This window comes from Bos grunniens, chromosome 21 (assembly GCF_055505025.1).
Source record: "Bos grunniens cultivar Pamir isolate PY7600 chromosome 21, Bosgru_T2T1.0, whole genome shotgun sequence".
Taxonomy (NCBI): Eukaryota; Metazoa; Chordata; class Mammalia; order Artiodactyla; family Bovidae; genus Bos; species Bos grunniens.
The window spans coordinates 2,426,704-2,438,616 of record NC_141185.1 but is presented as its reverse complement, the minus strand read 5'-3'; the positions used below and the strand labels follow the sequence as shown (position 1 = coordinate 2,438,616).

At 49.4% G+C, this 11,913-nt stretch overlaps 2 protein-coding genes across 7 annotated transcripts in view; one reads left to right on the top strand and one right to left on the bottom strand.

Annotated features, from left to right (window-relative positions):
* Positions 1-712: 712 nt before the first annotated feature.
* BAG5 (BAG cochaperone 5) lies at positions 713-4,132 on the bottom strand. 3 transcript variants are annotated; one of them, XM_086362789.1, is made up of 2 exons: positions 3,879-4,132; positions 713-2,304 (listed from the first exon to the last, which is right to left on the bottom strand). In XM_086362789.1, exon 2 carries the CDS (start codon positions 2,274-2,276, stop codon positions 933-935), a length of 1,344 nt encoding a protein of 447 aa, XP_086218915.1. In that variant the 5' UTR covers positions 2,277-2,304; positions 3,879-4,132; the 3' UTR covers positions 713-932. The 3 variants fall into 3 exon arrangements, with proteins under 3 accessions (XP_086218915.1, XP_086218917.1, XP_086218916.1); XM_086362791.1 differs by having other exon boundaries at positions 4,018-4,132; XM_086362790.1 differs by lacking the exon at positions 3,879-4,132 and adding an exon at positions 3,416-3,637.
* Positions 3,664-11,913, top strand: part of COA8 (cytochrome c oxidase assembly factor 8) — a 27,195-nt gene continuing 18,945 nt past the window's right edge. For 2 of the 4 annotated variants that reach the window (XR_015149376.1, XR_015149375.1), the window contains exons 1-2: positions 3,664-4,360; positions 10,654-10,912. Coding sequence is in view for 1 of the 4 variants with exons in the window: in XM_086362798.1 (XP_086218924.1) it covers positions 4,241-4,360 (120 nt within the window). In the remaining 3 variants the exon portion in view is untranslated. The remainder of the gene's footprint in view (positions 4,361-10,653; positions 10,913-11,913) is intronic. The other 2 variants (XR_015149377.1, XM_086362798.1) reach the window with 2 other exon arrangements.

Below are 11,913 nucleotides of genomic sequence, written 5' to 3'. Positions count from 1 at the left end.
ACATGCAGACTTTTTTGTTTATTTTAGCATAACCTGATAATTGCTAACTGATTTCCATTTTTCACTATCTTACTATGGGTGTGGGTGTTTTATCTTTTTTTTAAAAAAAGTTCATTAGCTTCATTTAAATGTTCTTATCCTTACTGATTTCTAAGGGAAATTTTAAGTTTAGAGCTTATAAACAAAAACAACTTGAAGGTATCAGCTTGTGCTTCATCCCTTCTTTGCTGCAGTCTCAAAGGTGTTTTTGCTACTAATTTTCATAATTTTCTTATATTGCTCACAAAAATATGACTCCCCCCCAAAGGCAGGGTACAGGGGAACATACAGACACTGTATTTCAAACAAAAGCATGTTTATCAAAGAACCAACCATCTAGAAAAAAAAACTCCCACCCTATTAAATTGGGTGGGACCACTGGGTTTTATGAGTGAAAAAAAATCCTGCTTTATTTAGCATAATAACAAAACATACCATTGTGCTGTGTTTGTGCTTGGACCTTACTTCTATTCAACCAAAAATTTCCCCCTTCTTCATAATTGTCTTAGTATTTATCACATATTTCTAGATTCTGAAATAGCTGTATTTTAATGCTTGAACAACCATTAAAAATGTTTTAAAAGCTAAAAAAAAAAAAAAAAGGTTTAAAACCTGCCCCATTTCATTTTCTGATTTTTTAAAAAACCCAAAAAATCACACCACAACATAAGGATAGCGATCCAAATGCAAAAGTTAATACGCTATAATATTTGTTTTGCAACATCAAAAGCAGCAGATACTGAATATAATTTGCTTAAATCATTAAATACTGAGATTGATATATGCATGTATAAATCACATTTAGGCTCAATGAACTGAAAGCTCTCTATAGATACAAAGATGTGTGCATAAAGTGCAAAACCAGAATCAGGAGCCGCAGGCTCTCTGGCTGTTCAGTACTCCCACTCGTCCGACTTCAGGTCCAGATAGCTGAGGATGTTCTGCGCCAGCTTCACGGCCTGTTTCCGGGCGGCCTTACACTTCTCCTCGCCCTGTGGGTCCACCGCGTCCAGGGCGAGTAGCTGCTTGGTGAGCAGCTCTTCCAGGCGGATGTAGTTCTTGTCGGTTCGATTGCCGTCGAAGGAGAGCACTTCGCCCTGGATCTCCGACAGGTTTCCTAGCACGTCCCAGACCGCCTTGTGTGAGGGGTGCTCCTCACAAGCCAACAGCTTTCTTTTCTCCAGGGCTTCCTTCAAGTCAATGTAGGTGATGAGGGTCTGCACTTCAATCACTGCTCTTCTCCGGGCTTCCCGGATGCAGGGGTTTTTTTCAAGACTCACCTCGTCCAACTGTCCGATCAAACCCTGTAGTTCTGTTTTGGCGCTCAGGTACAGTTCAGGAGGATTCTGTGCTTGGAGAAGTTCAGTTTTGATTTCTCTCATTCTCTTGAGGACCTTTTCTATTTTCAGAATGGAATGGTTCTGTCCTAGGTCAAATGCATGCGTGGTGTCTGCTTCCTCTTCTAAGTCCAAGTATCTCAGTAACTGGTTGATATCTTCCACGACCTCCTTCCGATAGTTTCTGATTTCTGTGTGGCCGCACACATCAAGAGCATCCAGGTCAGCCATCAGCCCCGAGAGCACACAAGACAAGTGCCTGCACGTCTCCTTGTTGTTTACTCCCATCAGAAGGGCAATCAGTGTGCCTCTGGTCTTGTTCACTTCACACATCACAGAGTTGATCTTGGCAACAGAGGGGTGTGCGTCCTCAGAGAGCGGCAGGGAAGGCTGCTTCTTCATGCAGTTCTCAATAATCTCCTGCACGGCACAGATTTTGGTTAAGGTGTGATACCGTGCTTTTCGCAGGGAGACCTTGCCTCCGGTCTTGACATGTGTCAGCCTCAAAATGACATCCTGGATGCCTTCCTCAAACTCATCAGTTACACAGTTGCCTCCATTATAAAACGGCACGACCTTCTCTTTCACCAGGGCCTGCGCTTCTTGAAAAATGTTCTGTATTTCAAGCCGGTGTGGGTGGTTTGCATTCTGCTCCAACTCTTTGAGAAGACGCTCTGTCTCTTGTGCCGCCCTCTTCCTGGCTTGCTGAATATCTCCTTTTCCTTCAGTATCTACAGAGTCTATTTCGAAAAGCTGTTTTGTGAGAATCCTCTCCAGTTTCTTGTAATTCTTGTCATCTGACAGACCACTGAAACCAAGTACTTGCTGTTCTATGCTTTTCACCTCCTTTTGAATTTCCTGCAGCCTACTAATAGAAGGGTGTTGGTTTCCCATCTCCATACTTTTGTTGTGTTCAGTTTCACAAGCACTAAAAGATGACAAAAATAACTTGTTACACCACAAAGCCTGAAGAATGGTACTTGTGTATTATCTCATTCTAAAAAGATATGCTTACGAAAGGGCCTGTTGTCACTGCAATCCAAAGACCACACTTCAGCACAGAAATCAGTCTATCAACCCCTCTCCTGCAAGCAACCTCCACATGGCAGTGATTGAGACTGGGTTATTGCAGTGTGGAAGATAAGCTGGAGCGCTGGGCCCGGGAACCTCAATTTTCCTCAGTTGTAAAAGAGAACAGCGTATGCCTACATAAGTATGGCATGAGGTTGAGCTGTCAGCTTGGAAAAAGCACAAGCACCTCAGGTCGTCACAGTGGAAGCTGCTTCCTGGCAAGAGCAGGGCACCTTTGTGGAAAGTAAACCAGTAGCTCTTCTAACCTTCCAGGCCTTTTGGGGGCATCTAAGCACTCCCACCCGGCCTGCTGCTGCTAAGTCGCTTCAGTCGTGTCCGACTCTGTGCGACCCCAAAGACGACAGCCCACCAGACTCCCACGTCCCTGGGGTTCTCCAGGCAAGAACACTAGAGTGGGTTGCCATTTCCTTCTCCACCCACCCGGCCTAGCTTCCTGTAAAAGGAACTGAGCCGCTGAAACAAACAATGGGGTTCGCAGGCCCTCGCGGAAGTCCCCGTTTCTACATGCCTCTCCACCCGTTAAACACTTCCAGAAAGACGCCCTGTTTCTCGCCCCACCCTTTTTGTACCTCATAAACCTTTCCTGCAGAGGCCTGAAATTCCACAGGGAAGGCGCCTGGCATTATGATAAAGGCACCAGCTTGGGCTTTGGAGGCCTGGTACCCTCTAGGCCCTGTTTATGCTCCCCCCGTCCAAAACACACACCAAGACAATGAGACAACGATGACTAACTCATTCATCAGCCTCCCATTAAGGCTCCAGAGTGGCTTAACGCATTTTTTCCCCCCCACGTTCTTGGGTTTCTATCAAACGCTGGGGATGGATGCTCAATCGAAACTAATCCCCTGCGGGTGTCCCAGCCAAGAACGCGCCTCCGGAGAGGCCCCGGAGCGGCGGGCTGCCTCGGTTCTTTCCTCCCCTCTCGCCCTGTCCTCCCGGCACTTTACCCAGACGCGGTCTAAGCGGGCTTGGTCTTGGCGTCCCGCGGGTGAAGTGGCCAGGTGGTAGGTCAGCCCTTTACGGGGTGCGGCACCGGAGCCGGGCCCCAAGCTGCATCCCTCTCAGCCCTCCCGGCTAGGTCTGGACGGGGCAGCCGGTGAAGGGGCCGGCGGTGGCGGCGGCAGCTACTGGCCGCGGCGGCCGCTCCGGGCGTCTCGCCCGGACCCCACGACGCGCCCGGCAGCCTGACCTCACAATGGCCCGCGCGGGAGGGGGCGGGCGCGCTCGGCCGGGCCGGGCCGGGCGAGCCGACGGGGAGGGAGGGGACTCGGGCCCGGCCGGCTCCGGGACCAGGCCCGGCCGCGTCGGACCCGGGGCGGGGACGGCGTCGACTCCGGCAGGGCCGGACCCGGGAGACGGGGATCGTCCGGGGACCGCCCGCGCCGAGGGAGAGCGGCCGCCCTCGCTCACCTGTGCCGCCCGCGCCATGGCGCGCCTCATCGCCGACGCCCCGCGACTCCGCAGCTCCCGCCGTCGCCCCGGGCCCGGCCGAACACCCGCCCCCACCCCCCCGCCTTGGGAAAAACGTCCTTCGGCGTCCGCGCCGCACCTCTCCCGTGGCCGAGCCTGCCGCTGGCCGCCCAGCGCAGAAGCCGCCAAGAATGGCAGCTCCCGAGGAGCTGACGCGCCGTCAGTCCAACCCCTCAGCCTGTCAGACGCCGGGCGAGCGCACGGTCGCCCGCGCCGAGCCCTCCCGCGGACTTTGCGACGGTGCCGTAAGGTAGCGACGTCGCGACTCTGCCGTGCGACGCGAGAGTCGGCGGAGGGCGGCTATGGCGCCCCGGCGGCCCGCGAAGAGGCTCGTCACCGCTCTCTGCCGCGCCTTCTCGGGCCGTGGCTGTCAGCTCGCCCCCAAGCGCGGCGCCGAACGCAGGGATGCGGCGCCGAGCCGGGTGAGTGAGGTTCCTGGAGAGGCCGGGCCGCGCCCCCCAGGGACGCCTGTCGTAGCGTCCCCCGCGTCGGCGGAGCTCCCCAGGAGCGGGGTCGCTGAGCCGTCGCGAGCCGGGCGCCCGGTGGTCCGCCGCGCGGACACAGGCGGCGGGAGAGTGGGGCAGTCCCGAGCCTCCGAGGCTCCTGCGTCGCCGCCACCCTGGGGCTCTTGACAGAACTTCTGTCAAGTCGGGGCAGAGTCCGCTAGCAAGTTGATTTGTACCGTATTTCTTGTCGAGGATAACTAGTCTCTATGGTTAAAGAGCTCTTGATATGCATAGTGTGTGTGCGCGCCAGCGCGTTTGACTTCGTTGAGATTATTAGTGCTTTTCTTCAAGTGGTGGCAAACTTTACTATCGTATTTCGTAGGACCATTCAACACGTTGAACGGTTCTAGTTTGGAAACGGTGTGTGCATATATGCCTGTTCCTGACCAAAGGTCCCCAAAGATGAATATCTGCAGCGGCAAGGACTGGCAAGCAGTTTTTAGAAGTTGCCCGGCTCTGGGGAAGAATGTTTTTGTTTGAGGGAACCCTAGACCTTCATTCCAGCTGTCATATGAAAATATGGACTAACGGCGTGGAATTGGCTGCAGATAGAAAGTTTAAACCAAGTTAAATCCAAATACTAACAGTTCATTTGCCAACAGGCTAAGGAGGGAGGCTGGAAAGCATCCTTTAAACCATCCTTGCTGCTGCTGCTGCCGCTGCTAAGTCGTTTCAGTCGTGTCCGACTCTGTGCGACCCCATAGACGGCAGCCCACCAGGCTCGCCGGTCCTTGGGATTCTCCAGGCAAGAACACTGGAGTGGTTTGCCATTTCCTTCTCCAGTTCATGAAAGTGAAAAGTGAAAGTGAAGTCACTCAGTCGTGTCTGACTCCTAGCAACCCCATGGCCTGAGGTCCACCAGGCTCCATGGGATTTTCCAGGCAAGAGTGCCGGAGTGGGGTGCCATTGGATTAAAAAGAGCCTGTTAATTCCAAAGCGTGCCTGCCTGTTAGCAGGGCAGCTGGTCACTGGGACCCCAAGCCTCTGGCTCAGTTCCCTGATTCAGTGGCCACACCCCTCACTTCTATTCCTAGAACATAAAATGCACCCAGCATCCCACTCTTTGGACAGAGAGATACTCAACAGGTATCTGAAAATGCTCTGGGAGGGCAGACAGCTGCCCGCAGGGCGAGGACTTAGCCCAGCTTATTTTGTGAACAAGTGCTGGAAAAAAGAAGAGCGCCCAAACGGGTTTCTCCACTGGCTCCCAACCTTTTGTTAAAGTAGTCTTCCCGTGGGTCTGCTCCTAGAGACGCGCTCTGCCTTGCGTCCGGGTGGCAGCTGGTGCACACCTGTCAGACTGCTGCACCTGTGAAAGCGATGGTGCTGAAAGGGGAGCAGCTGACCCATGAGTCACACCTTCCCAGTTCTAGCCTTCTGACTTGTGTTTTTCTTGGGATGTGTTCCCCATTATGCGAGGTATTGGCTGGGACATTAAAGAACAGTTCCTTCCTCAGGGAAATGTGTAATTCCTGTGTGTTTGGCCTCATCTTTCTATGCTTCCTGAGCACACGGCCAGTTCTCTGGGTAATTCAGTTCCTGCAGCCCAGAGAGATTGTTGATTTTAAATATGAGGTCTTCTTAGAAGTCACACGCTGTAAATCTTTTTTTTTTTTTTTTAATCTAAAGAGATATATTTTAATCCTGTATTTCTACTTCATTCTATGTATTTTTTTATTCTTTGTTCTTCACTTGAGTTAAGGAGGTCTGCTTTTAGAACCTACACGATTTATTTACCTCTCTAATCTCTAGCTACCAGTTTGTTTGTTTGTTATTAATTGACTAATGTGTTTGACTGCATCAGGTCCTAGCGGCTTAGTTGCTCCATGGCCTGTGGGGTTTTAGTTCCCTGACTGGGGACTGAACCTGTGTTCCCTGCATTGCAAGGTGGATTCTTAGTCACTGGACCACCAGGGAAGTCCCTGGATTTTTTGTTTTGTTTTTAAATTGCGTTTCCTTATTGGCTGTGCCGCGTCTTGTTGCAGTGCGGGCTTTGCTCTAGTTGCAGCAAGCGGAGGATACTCTCTAGGTGGCAGGGCTGCTCACTGCCGAGGCTTCTCTTGATGCGGAGCGTGGCCTCCAGAGCACGGGCTCAATGGTTGTGGCCCACGGGTGTGGTTCCACGGCACGTGGGATCTTCCCAGATCAGGGATGGAACCCATCTCGCCTGCGTTGGCAGGAGGATTCTTGAGCACTGAGCCACCAGGAAAGCCCCAGACTACCAGCTTTTTAAAAATTATCATTATTATTATTTTTTGGCTGCACAGCACATCTGGTGAGATATCCGTTACCTGGACAGGGATTAAACCTGGGGCCTCAGTAGTGAAAACGTAGAGTCCTAACCATTGGACTGCCAGGGAATTCTCTACCAGATTTTCGTAGAAAAACATTATAGAACTTAGTGTTAAGCACCACTTGTCCTTCCAAATCCAACTTAAACTCAGTTGTCAGGTCACATGTTCTCTAGCTGTGTCATACTTGCTTATTCTTTATCTTTGTTGTTTATATCATTGTTTTACACCTTTGCCTGCATGTTTGGAATCATCTGGAAGACTAAAAAGTACTGGGACCCTTCCCCGGAGAGTCTCATGTGGTTGGTCTGGGATGCAGCCTGGGCATCAGGATATTTACTTATTTTCCCCATTTCTCTAGTTGTTCCCCCCCAGTTTTGTTAAGATAGAGCATCAGGATTCTTTTTTAAATTTTAATTTGTTTTTTAATTGGAGGAGAATTGCTTTACAACGTTGTGTTGCTTTCTGCCAAATGACGTGAACCAGCCATAAGTATTCATACACTCCCTCCCTCCCGAGCCTCCCTCCCCTCTCCGTTTCCCACCCCTCTAGATTATCATGGAGCGCCAGGCTGGGCTCCCTTAAAACATCAGGATTCTTGGGTTCAAATCTAATAAGTTCACAAGTTAGAGAACCACGGCTACATGTTATATGCAGTAGTATTTGCTTATAGTCTGAATTTCATTGACATTTATACTTACAGTTAACATTTCTCAAGGATTTGCATGCACTGTTCTGAAAGCTTTGCATATTTTAATTAAACCTCACAATTCTGTTCAGTAGGTTCTTTGATCATCCCTATTTACAGATGAGATTGAATAATTCAGTTCAGTTTAGTTGTTCAGTCGTGTCTGACTCTTTGCGACCCCATGGACTGCAGCATTGCAGGTCTCCCTGTCCATCACCAACTCCCAGAGTTTACTCAAACTCATGTCCATCAAGTCGGTGATGCCATCCAACCATCTCATCCTCTGTCGTCCCCTTCTCCTGCCTTCAATCTTTGCCAACATCAGGGTCTTTTCAGATGAGTCAGTTCTTCACATCAGGTGGCCAAAGTATTGGAGTTTCAGCTTCAGCATGAAATTCATGTTCCAATGAATATTCAGGACTGATTTCTTTTAGGATGGACTGGTAGGATCTCCTTGCAATCCAAGAGACTCTTAAGAGTCTTCTCCAACACCAAAGTTCAAAAGCATCAATTCTTCGGCGCTCAGCTTTCTTTACAGTCCAACTCTCACCTTCATAGATGACTACTGGAAAAACCATAGCTTTGACTAGATGGACCTTTGTTGGCAAAGTAATGTCTCTGCTTTTTAATATGCTGTCTAGGTTGGTCACAGCTTTTCTTCCAAGGAGCAAGCATCTTTTAATTTCATGGGTGCAGTCACTATCTACAGTGATTTTGGAGCCCAAAAATAAAGTCTGACACTGTTTCCACTGTTTCCCCATCTATTTGCCATGAAGTGATGGGACCAGATTCCATGATCTTAGTTTTCTGAATGTTGAGTTTTCAGCCAGTTTTTCACTCTCCTCTTTCACTTTCATCAAGAGGCTCTTTAGTTCTTCTTCGCTTTCTGCCATAAGTTTGGTGTCATCTGCATATCTGAGGTTATTGATATTTCTCCCGGCAGTTTTTATTCCAGCTTGTGCTTCATCCAGCCCAGCGTTTCTCATGATGTACTCTGCATATAAGTTAAATATTGAGTAATTACTTTTCAGTAATTACTTACTTTTACAGTAAGATTGAATAATTTTTTCAAGATCATAATGCTTGCACATAGGAATATGTATGTTTTAGTTCCTTTATTTAAAGGAAGATGAATTAAAATATTTCTTGTAGTAGTTTTTAGATGAACAAGAGCAAAGAAGCAGGCCCCCAGCAGAGAGAGGTATGCTTACCGATGACAGGGAGTGGGAACTGCCGATGTCACACTTTGTGATCCGTTTTCGTCAAGGAGACTGGTCCCCAGGACTTCCCTGGTGGTCCAGTGGTTAAGAATCTGCCTGCCAGTTCAGAGGATGTGGGTTCCATCCCTGGTTCAGGAGGACCCCAGATGCCGAGCCCGTGCCCAGAGCCCGTGCCCCGAAACTAGAGAGTGGCCTCCTCTTGCTGCAGCTGGAGAAAGCCCAGGTGTGGCAGCGAAGACCCAGTGCAGCCAAAAACAAAGCAGACGGAGCTCCAAACTTCCCAAGGTTAGATTTGGAGTAAACTTCATGGGAAGAAGGTGAAACTTGGGATACATGGGGAACTGGTGAGAAAGCAAGTCATTGACTATTAAGGTTAATGTGGATATTTCTAGTATTTAAAAGACTTTCAATAAATAGTTGGAAAACAAAGCTGAGGTGGGAGGACTTTCAAAACCACATAGTTTAACTCTCTTACCATGAAGGTGAGAAGATTGGGATCTGGAGAGGTAAAGTGACTTGCCTGGTATCACAGAGTCAGGACTGAAGCCAAGGCTGGCCCACTCTTACTCCAGGGTTCTAATGTTTCCAAATGCTTTTTCCTCACCTGTTGATATGATCATGTGGGTTCCCCTTGTTCTGTTAATGCAGAAAATTATGTTGATTTGTTGGGTTTCTCTTTTTTTTGTTACTAATGGGAAATTTAAAATGTGCAAAGATAGAAGAATATGCATCTTCTCTGGTGGCTCAGTGGTAAAGAATCTGCCTGCAGTGCAGGAGACCTGGTTTTGATTCCTGGTGAGAAGGGATCAGAGATCAGGGATCCCTTGAGAAGATCCCCTGGTGGAGGGCAACCCACTCTAGTATTCTGGCCTGGAGAATCCCATGGACGGAGGAGCCTGGCAGATGGCAGTCCATAGGGTTGCACAGAGTCGGACATGACTGAAGTGATTAAGCAGCAGCAGCAGCAGAATATGAAGAATTGCTCTGTATCCAGTACCTTGCTTCTGCAGTTATCCAGTCATGGCTGTTTATTTCATCCTTACCCCCATCCAGTCCCCACTTCCAGATAATTTTATGGCAAATAGCAGACATCATATTTCATTTGTAAGTACTTCAGTATATATCATTAAAAGATATGAATATATATAAAACTTAATACCATTGTCACACCTAAAACATTACAATAATTCCTAATCCCAGCAAATTTTGAATGTTCAAGTTTGTCTTAGAAATATCAGAAATGTTTCCTTTTACAGTTTGCTTGTGTCAGGATCCAAATTAGGTCTACACACTATGATTGGTTAATATCCTTTTAGCTGTCTTTTAATCTGTAGGGTTTGCCTCTATGCCCTTCCATTAACAGTTTTTTTTTTAAATTATTTATTTGGCTGCTCCAGGTCTTAGTTGCTGCATGTGAACTCCTAGTTGAGGCATGTGGGATGTAGTTCCCTGACCAGGGATTGAACCCGAGTCCCCTGCATTGGGAGCTCGGAGTCTCAGCCACTGGACCACCAGAGAGGTCCTCCCTTTCCTTTTTCCAAGCAGTTTATCTGAGGGGCTCAGGGGAGTGTATCCTTTGGATTTTGCCGACTGCCTTCCCACGGTGTAATAAACTGTGTGTCTCTTTTAAAGAGACGTCTGTTCCAGAGCCGTGACTTCGTGCAGGTTTGACCTCTTTATTTTCAGAAGGCTACTTCATCGGTGACTGATTTTCTGATATTAGACCCGCCTTGCGCCCCCAGCGTAAACCCAGCTTGGTTGCTGTGCGCTGGCCCTTCTGTGTACTGCTGAATTTGGAGTGCTGATTCGTCTAGCTTCCATCTGCAGTGGAAGGCTCCAACCCTCTAAAAGGTTTTCAGTTCCCACCCAGAGGAGTGAGGACTCCAGGCCAGGAAACACAGGAAGGCACACTGAATCTCGCCAGTGTGTGTTCCTTTCAGTATTGCCTGTTGATGTCCCCAGTGGCTGGCTGTGAAATACTAACTCCGAGAAGCTTTGTGTTGTGTGCAGGCACTTCTGGGAAGGAGGGCGCCCTGCTCCAAGTCCCGGCTTCTAGAAGGCGAGGTCCGGGGTAGGAGTGTGCTGGCCAAGCTCAGGAGCCTGCTGTGATGCAGAGGGGTGGAGAGCCAGGCTGCGCCCGCAGAGCTGGACAAGACGACGCCGGCGTGGGGCTGCTGGGCTTGGCAGTTTACGACTAGAGAAAAAGCTGGAAGGTTCACCTCCACCCCACCCCCCACTCATGAGAGCGCCGTGTGACCAGTCAGAACAGGTGGGTCTGGCGGTTCTCGCACGCCTTCCCACGCACACCCCTGCCACCCCGAGCCTCAGGAAGCTGGGCATTGTGTGCTTTTGCTGTGAGAACCGTAAATTACGGTAATTATTCAAACCTCAAAGGGATTCTTTGTTTTTCTCCCCGAAGCTGCTCCGTCTCCTCCCTTTTAAATAGCAGTTCTTGGGGGAACAAAGACAGAATGGATGTTTATAGGGGAGAGCAGAGGAACTACTTCCACCATAATTGAAGATACGATCTCTCAAATTATAATGGAAAACTGAGAATGCTTGAAGGAGTCGGTTCACAGAGTTCACATATAAACTGTAAAGCAGTTTATCAGCAATAACTCAGAGATGCCTAGGGACGGTCACCGACACGCCCGCACCTCTGTGACCTGCTTCATCACGTGTGGGCAGCTTGGGCTGGCTTCTCGAACATTTCTTCATAGGGAACCTGTCGGGACAGGTGGGGTACGGTTCTGCAAGGTAACTGTGAACCGTTAGGGTGGAACCTGCGCCCTGCCCGCCCCGCCACCCCCTGCGCCCCCGCCCCCGTCTGCCTGCCGCTGGCAGGGCTGGCTCCTCCCAGGGCTGCTCTGCAGCCTCCCCGGGCTGCTTGAGGGGGAAGGGAGCCCCCAGCCTGCGGGGGTAGTTCACAGCGCGGGGCCCAGGTCTGGCTCTGCCTCCGCTCACTGGGCCCCTTTGTGGGAATTGCCCTCAGTTTCTGAGAACACCTGAGTATCACAGATGCAAAAGCTGTGTGGGAAAAGTCCAGAAATACTTGCATAAAAATAGTTTTGCTTTTTTTTTTTTAAAGGGCTTTTTTAAAAGGAAAGGAAAATGTAACCATATATTGTTCTTAGAATAACGAATAAACCATTAGAGATCTGCACTGCAGTCCCGCCTTTGCTGAAAAGGGCTCTTAAGACAGTCTCGCATCAAGTCGGGGTGTTTCGCCCCTGCTGGTGGGGCACACAGTCTCCGTCTGAGGGGCAGATG

Bases quoted from the DNA above. Each gene is read 5' to 3' on its own strand.
- BAG5 (XM_086362789.1), bottom strand. From the start codon at position 2,276: ATGGAGATGGGAAACCAACACCCTTCTATTAGTAGGCTGCAGGAAATT.